General features: G+C 41.8%; 1 protein-coding gene across 1 annotated transcript in view; it reads left to right on the forward strand.

The window, feature by feature from the left end:
• Positions 1–14,720, forward strand: part of GADL1 (glutamate decarboxylase like 1) — a 170,211-nt gene that overhangs the window by 83,752 nt on the left and 71,739 nt on the right. The window contains exon 12 of the mRNA XM_058729645.1: positions 10,603–10,802. Within this exon, the coding sequence (XP_058585628.1) occupies positions 10,603–10,802 (200 nt within the window). The remainder of the gene's footprint in view (positions 1–10,602; positions 10,803–14,720) is intronic.

Below are 14,720 nucleotides of genomic sequence, written 5' to 3' on the forward strand. Positions count from 1 at the left end.
ACAGATTAAAAACTTGCCTCAATGAAAATGAAAGACAATGGATTGGAGCTTTCATATAAATGTTTAGCTCTTTTTACGTTTACACATTGGAAATGGTTGCCTTATGGAGTGTATCTCCTCATTGGTTATGTCTTAAAACAAGGGTCTGCCGAATATGACCCTTGGGCTAAATCCAGCTTGACGCCTGTTTTTATAAATAAAGTTTTCTTGGAACACAACCATACCCATTTATTTTAGTACCCTATATGGCTTCTTTTGTGCTACAACTTGCTGAAGTTGAGTAGTTGTGGCAGAGATTGTGTGTCTTACAAAGCTGAGAATATTTACTCTCTGGCCCTTTACAGAAATTGTTTGCTGACCCCTGTTTTAGAATACCCAAAAGAGAGGTTTCTGCCTTCCTTAGTGTCTGAAACCACAGTTTGAACTAGGGAATTCTGGGACTGAAGACGATTTCTCCGTGGGAAAATCCATTAATAGACCTTGAAACTCAGTAAGATCTGTATTCAAATTCTGCCTTTGTTTGGGACTGCCCTGCATGCCTTTGACAAGTTGCTTAGCTTTTCTGAACCTCAATTATGTTATCTATAAAATGGAGACACTTTTTCTCTTATGAAGAACAACTCTACCGTTAAATGGGGTAATGTTCCGGCAGGGTGGAGTGTGTTGCCGGCCATACAGTGGACAGTCAGCGAATACAGTTTTTTTCCCTAGTTATATCCAAATTGAGGAGTGAGCTACATGGAACACACTGATTCTTCTGTCTGGACAAATGTCCATTCGTGTAGTGAAAACATTCTTATTTTCTTTTAATTTTTTAAATGTTTTATTATCCATATTCGAGAGAGAGGGAAACGGCATGAGCAGGGGAGGGGCAGAGAGGGACGACAGGGGGAGACGCAGAATTCGAAGCAGTCTCCAGCCTCCAAATGTCAGCACAGAACCCGATGTGGGGCTTAAACCCACGATCTGTGAGGTCATGACCTGAGCTGAAGTCAGATGCTTAACTCACTGAGCCACCCAGGCGCCCCAATTCTTTGTTCTCTTAGCACATTTCTCTCTTTTATCATGTCTTTGGGGGGAAAACATGCTTTTGTCTGCTAGATCTTGCGTCCTATTAGAAGGTTTTGCCAAGCACTTCCTGATTCATTTTAAACTATGATTTAAGGCCAGTTTTGAGTAGGATTGCCCATGGTCCTGGTAATTTCCAATGATTTCCAACAACAGTTTGATGGAATTTATGCAATGAAGAGCAGGAAACTTGTGTTTCAGAAATTGCCTTGCTGCACCGCACTTCTCCCCTGTATAACATCAATTTCTTACCTACACTCCAGGCCTCAGAGGCCAGACCTCTCGAGAATGTTGCAACTCCAAGAAATGTAGGCCGGCGGCCTTGCCGCTGAACGTGTAAAATTCCACCTGAGAAGGAACCGGGCCCTCGTTAACAGCATCACAATCAGCTGGAGACACAGATCGATTTTTATTTATTTATTTTTATTTTTTGCTAAATACCGCGCTCCTGGTGTGGAGTACTTTTCTAGCCTCGGCCCCCAGGAGCACACTTGCTTTAGATCCATTTTGGCCGAAATGAAAGACACCATTTCTCTACGTACCCGACCACCTATCTGGGAGAGATGCCAAGCCAGCCATCCAGACTGAGGAAACAGGTCTTGTGTTAATAAGTGTTTTTCCAGACCTTCACTTACCCATTATGGCACAAATACTTATCCCCAGGAGGAGGGCTGCCTTGCAATATCATTATCCTCAATTTATAGGTGAATGAAAATGTGATCTGATGGAGCAAAGTGGAGTACCTGCCAGTTAGAGTAAATAACTCGGCGCTCAGACGCAGCATTTGGCCACTGGGCACTCTTGCGGTGTGCACATGACCGGGCGGGCTGAGAAACCGGCGGGGAGTCTCTGCCCTTCACCCTCCGTCCAGCATGACTTCTGTGTACAGATACCATGGCATTTGCACTGTGCTTCCCCACGGCGTTTCCCCTGGCCTTGACTTCTCTCTTCCTCCTTTCCTTCCCCACTCCCTCATCCCTCTTTTTCTCCTCTTCTTCCCTCTCTCCTCATCCTACCACATTGTGTTTTCATAAGCTGCCTTGTTCCCCCTCCTCCACTTTGGTTAAGAGTCCAGTATTATTCACATCCACCTCTGTTTTCTTTACTTAGGTGCCTAGAATAAAGCCATTCCTCATTTGTATTCACACAGAAATACAACTGTGATAATGGACACGATTAGCACGAAAAGTAGTCAGATAACCATCTGGGTTTATACAGCCTTATAAAAACTCAACACCTCAGAGTTCTCTGGACTCTATATCAATGTAATGCTGACTGAATATTCCAGATCAAGAGTTTTCAACATAAGGTCCAGACCCGTCAGAACCATGGTTTTCAATCCTGGCTGCACATTAGGATCATCGGAGAAGCTTTAAAAAAAAAAAAAAATGCCATCACCCTTACCCCACACCAGAAATTCTGACTTTTTGGTCTGGAGTAAGGATCTTGCATTGGTACTAAAAAAAAAAAAAAAAATCTCTTTAGATAATTCTAATATTAGCTACGGTTAAGGACCACCGTACTAATTGGTTTTGAGTTAGTCAATTGTAAGTCACCTCAGCTTTTTATTTTCCTTTTTAATGAATAGTCAGGATAGAATAGAGTAGAAAATATGAGTATGTTGTTCAGGTGGTAGTGATGGGTACTATTCCATCAAATTCATGTTTCAGTTTCATGGATATCAGGGTGGAGACTGTCACCACCTAAATACAGTTGCTTGACTGTGGGCTATAATCAGAGTTTGAAAACCACTGCTTTAGATTATATTTAACAGAAAAGTATGTTGATAGCTGCCTGGGGAAGATCAGAAAATCTTCATCTGTCCTAAGAGAGAGGCCCGATTGCACTATTTTTAAATACTTGTAGGGCATGCAGAGGCATTGCCAAGTTATCTCTGGACTATCAAATGTTTCTTACCTATTTATAGAAGCACTTACACATTCTCTAAGACACTGAGCCCAACTTTCTGCTCTCCTGTAGTCACCCTCGCTGCTTAAAATTGTTAAGTTGCATTTCTTTAAAAAAAAAAAAAATGTTTTAGCTCAGTCTCTCCTCATTTTTAAACCAGCTCATTCCGACCCTTAGTTAGGGATATTTACAAAAGAGTTGCAGCTCATTAGCAAATATAGAATCTTCAATCTGCCACTGAAGTACTCTTATCAGTTCTCTGAAAAATGCCCATCAGGCCTGCAGGCCTAGCACTTAACAAAACTTTCCGGAATCTTCCAGGAGGCTTTCTGGAAGGGCAAGTGGCCTTTGGTATTAACACTTAGTGCCCAAACATTCCAGGGTAATCAGTGGTTTTCGCATATGATATCAAAGTGATTTGGCCCCGCTGGTCTTACAGAGTTCACATGATAATAATGTAGGAGTCTGTCAAGAAAAGTAGGGAGTTTCTGGCCTCACCGGCCCTGCTCATGTGTGAATGGACACCCTTGTGGTTGGCAGGACAGCAGGCTCAAATGTGTTACCACGTGGCAGAAGGGGGGCAGGTTGTTCACCAGATCTTCGGGAATTCAAGCACAAGCATCTGAAATATGAGCGAACTTCCATACCTAACATCTTCCAGAAAACACACATGACAGAGGGGAGTAAGAATTGGAGAATTAACTGAAGACCTAAGCAGAGGTTGATGTGGGGGTGATACTAACATTTGGGAATGGATAAGAAAGAGGGCTGAATCAATTGATCAAAAAATGATTCAGAGCTGCCAAGAGAGGCCCCTAAGTTGGGGTGTGAACCTTCTGCAACGACTGAGGTGGCCAGTGAAGCACAATGTGTCTGAAACTAACCACTAAATGGCAAAAGGAAAATGCAAATAAGAACTATGATCTGGTGGGGAATTTAGAAAAATTCCAAATGGAATTTTGTGATGGCTGTTCATTAAGTAGAGTAAGTTTTCTCTCAAGCAAGATGCAGCACCAGATGATTTTAACAATTTTCTGCTCTGACAGCCAGCAAAAAAGCTACAGGTAACAGAAAGACAATGAAGTAAATAAATCCCAAAAAAGAGGGACCCAAGGCATACCATGAGAAAAATGAAAGATGTCTATCCAAAGAATCTGCAAAGAGAAGGGTACCTGCTTTGGATTATAGATGAACGTGAATGGGGCAAAATGCAGAAATACTGTATGTAGAAGCCCAGAAAGTGGAGGCCTAGCGGATTAAAGTTCAAGGCCAATTTCCAATAATGCACAGATCTTACAGCAGAGCTGAGCATGTGAAACACACTGCCTGTCAGTTAGTAACTGCCCGAGACTAGGGGAATCTGATGGACGGTGTGCAGAGGGGCAGAGTCAGGACTCCAGTGACGGTAAATGCACGATTTTCACGTTGCCAGTGACTTTGATGGCCAGGTCTCATTCCTACCATAAAGACTGGCAAAATGCTCTATACCCGTGAAAGTCAGAAAGGGAATATTTGTGGGATTGAAGAACAGAGAAAGTCAAAAGTAGTGGACGGACATTGCATTGGAAGATGTGAACACAAAGGGTTATGGTCTCACTTTCCTACATGGTACATCAAAAACTAAACAAAAATGTCAAAGATTCCTGAAAGTGCTGTGCCAGTACAAGAACCTTGGTGCATTAGAGGAGAAACTTAATGGTCTTCTCGTTTCCATGGGTTTTAAACACACCTGTATAAACATAACATAAACATAAAGTACAGGTTGACCTATACTTTAAGACGCGAAAACTCATTTCGAAATAATATCCTTATATTATTCTTCTCCCTTCCTTCCTTGCTTCCTACCTCCCTTCCTTCCTCCCCTCTCCACTCCCTTATGTCTCTTTTTCACTTGTAAAGATCCGCAGCATCTATGAGAGCCATCAAGAGTCCTAGCTTAAGCAAGGTCAGGCTTACCTCCACTTGGAGGTAATTCTTCCTATTACTCTAACATTTCTTTTAATAGCCTTAACATAGTCTGTCACTTGGTTTTCTATATCTGCTGGCCGAGACCTACCATTAAACACGGGAGGTGGGTGAGAGGTATAATATGCTCATTTCATAAGCAGCGATACTGTCTAGAACTGGCATGTCGTTCTTCAACTTGCTTGGGGCGAGAAGTAAATCAAAGGACCGTCGGGAAGGGTTGGGGGTATGGGAATATGTAGGAAGAAGGGAGTGATGAGCAGGATTTTGGCCAAAAGATTGAGAGGTGTCCCCAGTTAACATTATTTCATTAGATTTTCATAATATTCCTGTAAGGTGGGCAGAGCAAGTATCGTTATCTCCATTACACTGATGGGAAAAATGAAGCCCAAAATGTTAAGTGACTTGCTTTGAGCGCTGACACCCAAGTGACTAAATCAAAAGCGGACTCCGCATCTGCTGATTCTCACTTTATTCTGCCAGATCAATAATGAGGTTTAGGTTGAAGTATCTGTATAAGCCCGTGGAAATTCTGTGACCGGTCATTCTTACTGTGGCACTTAGGATCCGTGGTGACTTGGCTACTCTGTACCTTTCCAGCCTTACTAACTCTGCCCTACCCCATTAATTAGCCCCGGTCAGACTGAATTCATTCCATCTTCTCTTCTACCCAGCTCCTCCCCATCTTTCAGCTCTCAGTGACCTATTTCTTCTCGCGAAGAGCCCTATCTAACATCTCTGAGTTAGTGAAAGTTGACCATCCTTCATGCTCTGTAGACTTTGTTCTTACCCCTCTTCCGGCCCCATTCTGTAACTGCCTGCTTTTCTATTCCTATCTCCATCTTCAACTTCTTAGGGATAGTGGTTTTCTCCCATCCAAGTACTAACCAGGCCCGACCCCGCTTAGCTTCTGAGATCAGACGAGATCGGGCGCGTTCAGGGTGGTATGGCCGTAGACTGGGGATAGTGGTTTTCTTATTTACCATTACATCCCCAGTGCCTAGCATAGCTTTTGGCATATACTAAGCCTCTCAAATGTTTGTTCACTCAAGCCATAAAGCTAAGATGAGAAGAGATCATTTTTAAAATTCACCATTACGTTTTAGTTTACAACCAAACCTTTCTGCTATTCATAACCTAAATTTAGTTTTGCACATCCAGTCAACAAATGTTAGCCAAGATGCTTAGTACCTCCATGGGGTTGTATGCCCAGGCTTCTCATAGTGCTTGTTAGGCAACAAGTACTCAGTACCTAATTTCGTAATGAATTAGTTAGTACAAAAATTATTAATATGCCGATTTCCTAAGGGATTTAGTCGATGTCTTGCATGTAAATAATAATGATATGGGACAGAATATGGAAAAAGCCATACGGGAAGAATTTGGGATAGTTTTTGTTGGCTGAGCTGAAAAACATGATTTCAAGGAGTCAGGACATAAGTAGGCCCACGTGGTCATTGACTTCTGGGAAAGAGACAACAGCATTTGATCTAGCCTGTGGAAATAAAAAATGGTTTGACTCAGCTCGACAAGAAAAATGTGTCGATCCATTATGTATTTGTAGTGATGCCCTTAAACATCACCAGTGTCACAAGTATTTAGATGAACACCAGAATAGACAAGACACTACCATTAGTAATACAGAAGTCATATTTATGGGGAAAAAAGCAAGGGTCTGCAATGGGATTATAGTTGTTTTGATCTCCATTTCAGTGTGTTCTCGATGGGCCGTTTTCCTTTTCACCAGCCTCTTCAGGACTTTTTTTTTTTAGTTTATTTGTTTATTTTGAGAGAGCGAGAGAGAGCACAAACCGGGGAGGGGCAGAGGGAGAGAGAGAATCCCTAGCAGCCTCCACACTCAGCGTGGAGCCCAGGGCGGGGCTCTACCCCACACCATGAGATCACGATCTGAGCCAATATCAAGAGTCGGATGCTTAACTGACTGGGTCACTCGGGTGCCCTCTTTCAGGACTCTCAATGAACATTTATGGGGCATTCTCTTGCACATGTATTTAAGGGCCCACTGTAGAAAGACTAGAGTGTAATGGATGCAGCGTTCAGGCCCTTAATCCCAGCAGCCTTGGTTTGACATCCAGCCTCACTACCTGGTAGCTGTATGATCTTAGGTAATTAACTGAACCTCGCCACATTAGAGTTTTGTCACAGGTACGTGGCATTGACAAAAATAATAGAACTTACATCATTGGATTGTTCTGAGACATCAATGAGTTCATGCATATCCAGTGGCTGACCCATAGTAAGAACTCCATTAATGCTGGCTCTGGTCAGTACTATTATGTACTAGGTTCTGTACAGTGAAAAGGCAAGGTGTGGTTTCTGTACTCACGCAGCGTGCTTGTCATTTGCTTGTTTCTCTTTACTGTATAATTCATTCTTCAGCCTTCTTCTGCTTTGCTCTGAAAGGGGCGTGCCTCCTACAAATCACATTTCCCAGGCTCCCTCGCCAATTGGCTTCCTGTTAAGTTTGGGCAACGGGACGTTCAGACAAGAGATTGAGATTGAGGGGGAGGGCAGCAGTCCCTCTCTGCTTTAGGGGCATCACCAGCAGAGGCTGTCTCTTCTCCATTCTCTCCCAACAGAGCCTCCCTGGGCACTCACAGGTCCTACTGGAAGCCCCCATTCCCAGGCTTCTTCCCAGCTTTCTGCCAGGGAATGAGACCAGTACAAAAGAGAATAAGAAGAGAAAGACAGATTCCAGATTTGATCCTGGATCCACCTGTGCCTGAAGATTATATGTGCCTGGAGTTTTAAATATATGAGCCTATAAAAAATTCTCCTTTTTGCTTAAACTACTTTGGTTGCATTTCTTGTACCTCCCACTGTGTGAGTGCCAGTACAATATCTACTAATTCCTGAGAACTGTTTGAGATGATATCACAATATAAAGCAATTGGTATTCTCATTGCTTCTGTGTCTCTGGAAATCCTAGAACTAGTATTTATTGTCCTGCTAGTGTTAAGATTATAAAGATGAGCAAGATAAACAGGGTGCTTCTCTTTGATAGCACAATAATGACTAATTAAGTGTTTTCAGAAACACTAACTTTTACTCTACTTGTTCCAAAACGTTCTTTTCTCTGGAGATCTGAAACATCTTGCCTTAGTAGATGTGCATCTTAAAACTAAACGCATCGCATCCATTGTAACACAAGGACATAAACTAAAATGCAAAGCAGGAACTTCGTGGGGAAAGTTTTCATTTATTTTCGATAAAGGAAATCCCAAGCCTCCAGTTGTGCTTTATGAAACCTTCCCAGGGCAGGAGGATTCTCCAGTGCAATGAAATTAATGGTGTCATGACTGTAGGACAATCACTCATTCTGGTGTATGATGTTTTTGGCTCTTCTCTTCTCCATTTGCCTATGATGATGCAATTTGTCTCCTGATAATGGATGGGCTTCCTCTCCCTTCCAGTCACCAGTGTTAGGCACTGCCCAAGAAACTTGCCCAAGACATGTCCAAAGTTGATCTGCTTGGGGGATTTCTTGGAGTCTTTCATGGTTGATGAAAGCAAATTTATAGTCACGATGCAAGTACAAGAGTGTGTGTGCGTGCTTTGTCCTTAAAATGTATGCAGTGGCCTTTTAATGTTGGAATATATGGTCAGGCTGCAGTTGCTATGGAAACAACAATCAAATTTTCTGACCTTTGAGGGTAGGGAGATACAGTGGTAAGGGCTGTGATCAAAGCTGAGGATTGCTGAGAGAATTAAAGTAAAGAATAAAAAGCAAGGGGCCCTTTATACCTTAATGTTCAGATCAGAGCAATCTGTTCTTCTTCTGTGTCTACCAACAGTATCCACCAGAGCGAGACTGAAGACTTCCTAGTATTCTTTTAGTTATTATTTTATGTTGTTTATTTTGGATAATAACAACAATTTTGGTTGAGTGGGAATTTTGGAGTTCTTGATTATAGTTGGTCTATAATTTTTTACATAACATAAAATCATGGTTTCTGGTAATGGAACACCTGTATCCAGATCAGTGGCCACACGATACAACCTTACCATTGTAACATGCAAATGCATGGTTTCGTTTGGAATGTACCAAGTTGATTAGTCAAACGAATACACTCTCTGTTCAGAAGAGATCATTTCTAGGACCAGTGGGGTGTTTCTCTGTAGCTTCCTGTACAGTATTGATCCTTTTGTATTATTAAGATTTAGAAGATGTGCCTGCCAAATGAGAAGTTCATGTATCTGGGTTTATTCTGTTTATACTACGTGTCAGGGGAATGTGAGGGAAATATGGAATATGGGGAGGGGCATCATCACCCTAATTGCTTAGGGAGGGTCTTCTATGCCCAATACAGTGTTAAACTCTGTGGATGTGGGCATGAATAGGAAATGATTCCTGCCCTCTAGAACGTGCTTGGCCACACAAGGAGAGAATATATACAGACTGCATATTGAGTAGGGGCACCGCAGGAACAAAGCCAGCAACCGGAGGCAAACATAAAAGGAAGAAGTGAGTCCAATGGGATGGGCAGAAAAGAAGCTGAAGGGAAAGCATAACTTGAGATGGGACCCAAAGGAAGGGCAGACCTAGATAAAGAGGAAAGACTGTTCGGTGTTAGTAAACTTCAGAACTTGTAAATACGCTGAATGTATTTTTGAATGTGTCAAATACTATGTTAAAATAGAGATAGGGTCAAGCAAGTGATGGGAGCAAAGACACAGATGAGGCATGATCTAGTGGTCAAAGGACATTGAGTAGTTTGGCTATGTTGGGGAAGCAGAGGGTTTTACTAAGTATTCTGTAGAATGAAGATACTCAGAGATGCATAGGGCATGGTGAAGGGATGGGTTAGGAAATCTGGGATTCTGTGGACACCAGATGACTTGGAAGGTAACCAGGATTAAACTCTACAAATTTGAGGTCAGGACGAAGAATTTAGAATGGTAGTAAATAGGGTAAATTGTCACCCACTGCTTAAAGAGAAGTAACCAGTCAGTAAATGCAGATCGAATTTGGTTGCAAAATAAAACCCATGCAGGACCAACCCCCCAAAACCCTTTGCAATTGCAGCTGATATTGGTGATAGTTATAACTTGCTGGCTGCCGTTGAACTCTCCCATAGCTCCTTCATCAGGTTTTTTATCCCTGGGTTGTTGTCACTTTTGGCCTTGTCAATATGAATATGACTTTAAAGGAAGAGGCTATAAATGCCTATTTGTTTTGCCTATGATATTATACAAAGTATATACAATATGTTAGGTATTTTTTTCCCAGTATGGAGCTTTGAGTGAGTTACCAACTGATATTTTTCATCTTGAGAACTTGACCCACTTTGATATTGTAGGATGATTACTTGGTCATTGTCAACCTTTCCCATAATCATCAGTGAGATTGTGAAGATGGACTGAGCAATTCTCAACCCTGAGGGTTTTTTTTCCCCCAAACAAAATAGGTAACCTGTGTCTCAAAGTTAATACACACATAGACTGCTTCCCACGCAGGGCGGTCACAGAGCAAGAACAAATGCTTTTGGCACAAGGTAGTAGAATATCACACAGGTTTTGTTTGTGGGTGTGTGTTTTTGAAATAAAGTGTATTCTAAAAATTGACAGTCTTAAAGTCTTTTCTTTCTTCTTTCTTTCTTTCTTCTTTTCTTTCTTTTTCTTCTTTCCTTTTTTCAAAAGGACCTTCTCAAGAAATGCTACTCTGCCAAGGCATCTTACCTCTTCCAGCAGGATAAATTCTATGATGTCAGCTATGACACAGGAGACAAGTCTATCCAATGCAGCAGGAGACCAGATGCATTCAAGTTCTGGATGACTTGGAAGGCCCTGGGAACATTAGGCCTTGAGGAAAGAGTTAATCGTGCACTTGCTTTATCTAGGTACTTGCCTGTGTGTGTGTGTGTGTGTGTGTGCGCGTGCGCCCACGCATGTCTGTAAAAAAGACTATGAAAATGACATTTGTGAGATCTACACATGGTCTTTCTTCTGTGCATTTCTTCTTTCATATAATGGCCATTTTTTCAGTATCTACTGTGTGTTAGGAATGGTGAACAAAACCGTCCTACCCCTGCCCTCTGGGGTCCCAGCCTAGTAACAGATACCTTTAAGTGACAAACCTGACCAAATAAAGGTGAACCTACTTTTCGGTAAGGAGAGGTATGTGGTGCTCCAAGAGCATTCAGGTGGCTTCCCTAGTGTTCTTGAGGGGCTTTGGCAGAGGCTTCCTGGAGGAAGTGACATTTAACTAAGACCCGGTGAAGAAAGGGAAGGAGAATGGTGTGGGCAGAGGGGGGACCAAGCCCAAATCATGGTGACTTGAGAGACCTGAACAGTAGGTCTGTGAGAGCGTGGGGCTGGAGTAGAGGCAAGAAGGTAAAGGTAATCTGGAAGTGCTGTGGTTACCTGTCTCGTCATAACATCAGAGACAAAGCTTTTGAAGACACTTCCAAAGGCATTAGACAAGCTCTCGAGAGACAGGTGGTGGACATTTGCCACTCAAGACTCTTCTGCTAAGCTTGGATCAGTGGGTGCAAATGGGCAGGCCACAGCCAAATTTAGTTTTAAATGTGATTGGTTGAGCCCCAACTGCATAGACTTAATCTTATTGGTGTTAAAAAAAAAAAAAAAAAAACTCAAACATTTAAAGACTTAAAATATTTAAAAATAGGGAGATTTGTCAAAAATCTGGATTTTTGGCTTCTCTCGAAAGATCTGAATGCTCTCAGTCCCACATGGTGACAAACCACTGAACATGTTGATGCCTGTCTAGAGACCCACATTCCCCCTACTTCCTTCTGTGTTTTTGCAGACAACCTGGACTCAAAACCTAGGTCTACCATTTACAAACTAGGTGACCTGGGCAGGTTTCTTAACCTCTCTGTGCCTCAGTTCGCCCCACGAAAATGGAGATAACAGTCGTATGTGTTCAAATAGTTGTTGTGATGATTAAATGAATTGACATATGTTAAACCCTTAGAATGTGCCTGGCATAAGCTACAGGCTATATGAGTTTTGGTTATTTATACCTGCTTGACCACTATAGGCACTGGAGTTTGTGATCTCTGGTTTGGATGATCTCTCCTTCATATTTCTTGCTCACATTTCACATGCAAAATCAAGAAGTCTCACTTAGAGATTTAAAACAGTTCCCTCTTTCTTTTTTTTTTTTTTTTAATTTTTAGCATTCATTTATTTTTGAGAAACACAGAGACAGAGCATGAGACAGGGAGGGGCAGAAAGAGAGGGAGACACAGAATCCGAAGCAGGCTCCAGGCTCCAAGCTGTCAGCACAGACCCCTATGCGAGGCTTGAACCCTTGAAGGGTGAGATCATGACCTGAGCCAAAGTCGGATGCTTAATTGACTGAGGCCCCCAGGCATCAAACAGTTTCCTCTTTCTATACTGGGATTGTATGGGTGCTCTGTGCAATAACTGTCTGAAAAATCAGTGTCTTAAAACAGCAATTATTTTTTCAAGTTTATTTTTATTTATTTTGAGAGAGAGATAAAGAACAACAGGGGGAGGGACAGAAAGAGAGGGAGACAGAATCCCATGCAGGCTCCGCCCTATCAGCACAGATCCCCATGCGGGGCTTGAACACAAACCATGAAGTCATGGCCTGAGCCAAAATCAAGACTCGGAGGCTTAACCGACTGATCCAGATGCCCCCAAACAGCAATTATTTATTCTCATACATCTGCAGTTGGCTGGAGTGGCTATATCTCATACTATGGTGGCTGTGGGGGTTGGTGGAGGGTCTCAGTCTACTCCCTACATGCTTTGCAGCCTCCTTGGATTAACAGGTGAGCCAGAGTGTGTTCAGAGTGTCATCTGATGGAGATGATCGAAGGCCAAGAAGGCCCCATTATGCAAGATGACTTCAAAGTTCCATTTATATCCTATCTACTGGCATTCCAATGGCCAGTAAATCACATGGCCAAACTCTATGTTGAGAGTCAGGGAATACAATCTGCCTTTTAGCAGGAAGAACTGCAAAGTTACATGGTGTTGACCTTGAAAATAAAACAGCCAGTTTTTTACCAGAAAAATAGCCTATTTGGGAATGACAGAGGAATTGCAATTCAGGACATGCAAACCATGGCAAAACATAGGCAAGTTTGGAGAACAAAGGGGAGAAGTTTGCGTATATAGAGGAAAGGGGGAAGTTGAGAGGGGTTGCTTTGGACATGGGTCCATTGGAGGAGACAGGAAGTGATGGTTTCTCATTGGCTGAGTAGTATGGCTTCTCATTGGCTGGGGCTGTTGCTAGACAAGGAGAAAATCTTCCTCCTATTTGCTGTGGTAGTAAAATAGGCTTCTTCCTGTTGGAAAACACAAGGTAGCCTTTTCCTGTTGAAGTCTTCAATTGATGTCTAGTTTGTAGGACATGAGAGCCCCATCTGCAGGGCTTCCTGACTCCATTTCAAATGAGATTTCCTTTATACTCTTTCATAATGGCTTGGTTATAAGGACAGATAAAGTGATGGCTTTGGCACTTTCAGAAGATTGTTAGAAGTCAGCAAATCTAGTGATTACGGTTTAAGAAGTAGTTTGAAAATCTATAAATATTATATCATTTAGGACTCTGGTGGTGGTAAGCAACAGAAACCATACTTCAAGATATTATAAACAAAGAAAGATAATTTATTATCTCATGTACCTTATGAGCTAGTGTAATGATGACTTCTGGAATGACTATCTAGGAGCTTAAACAATATCACCTTAATCATTCTCCATCTTTCAGATTTGCTCTCTTTTATGTTGGTTTATTCCTATGTTGGAAGGTGGCTGCCAGGAGTGTAAGATCTGTGTCCTCCCCGGTTCAAGTTCAAGGTCAAAAGGAGAGTGTGCTCCTCTCTTAACAATCCCAAAGGAAGTTTTGTCTATATCTGAATGAGGCAAATGTCCATCCCTAATCCGTTGCTGTCGCCAGGGAAATGTGATACTCTCACTGGTCATGCCCTCCCTTGGCACTGGAGAGACGTCAATTCCTTCTATAAAATATGTGATGAAACTAGGTGAAGGATATGCCTTTATTAGAAGTAGGGTTAGGGGCACCTGGGTGGCTCAGTCGATTAAGTGTCTGACTCTTGATTTCAGCTCAGGTCATGATCTCATGGCCATGCGTTTGAGTCCTACATCAGGCTCTGCACTGGCAATGTGGAGCCTACTTGGGATTCTCTCTTTCCCTCTCTCTGTGCCCTCCTCTGCTCATGCTCTCTCTCTCTCAAAATAAATAAACATTAAAAAAAAAAAGAAGTAGGGTTAATGTACCTCTATCAGAATTAGATAACTACCCAATGGTGAAAAAAAATGAAAACGTCTACCATAAATATTCATAGTTTCTGTTCACTTAAAAGTTCAGAAAGTTCTATTTCCTTTTTTGTTTTTGTATTTTCTCAACTAAATTGTGGTAGAATCTCTGCATTATTCCATCTGAGCTGCTAAGGAATTCATTGACAGGTGTCTTGAAAGAAGGCTAGATATAAATATTTGATGATCATATTTGTTATAAAGTTAACATTCAGCTCAGGGTGGAATTTAATTTATAGTCTAAGGATACTTTCTAATTTTTGCAGAGAAATATCACAGGAGGATAAATGTTAACACTTCAATTCAATTCAACAAACACTTATTGTTTGTAAATGTTTGTCAAGTTGAATTGAATTGAATTAACATTTCAGTGAGCATCACTGCAGATGCTGTGACCTGTATCTAAATATTTGAGAAATAATCCCTCCTCTATCATGCTGCTATTCATCATAGTTTTTTTTTCTTTCTTTTTTTGCCTTAACATT

The sequence above is a fragment of the Neofelis nebulosa genome, chromosome 5 (assembly GCF_028018385.1).
Source record: "Neofelis nebulosa isolate mNeoNeb1 chromosome 5, mNeoNeb1.pri, whole genome shotgun sequence".
NCBI classification, from domain to species: Eukaryota; Metazoa; Chordata; class Mammalia; order Carnivora; family Felidae; genus Neofelis; species Neofelis nebulosa.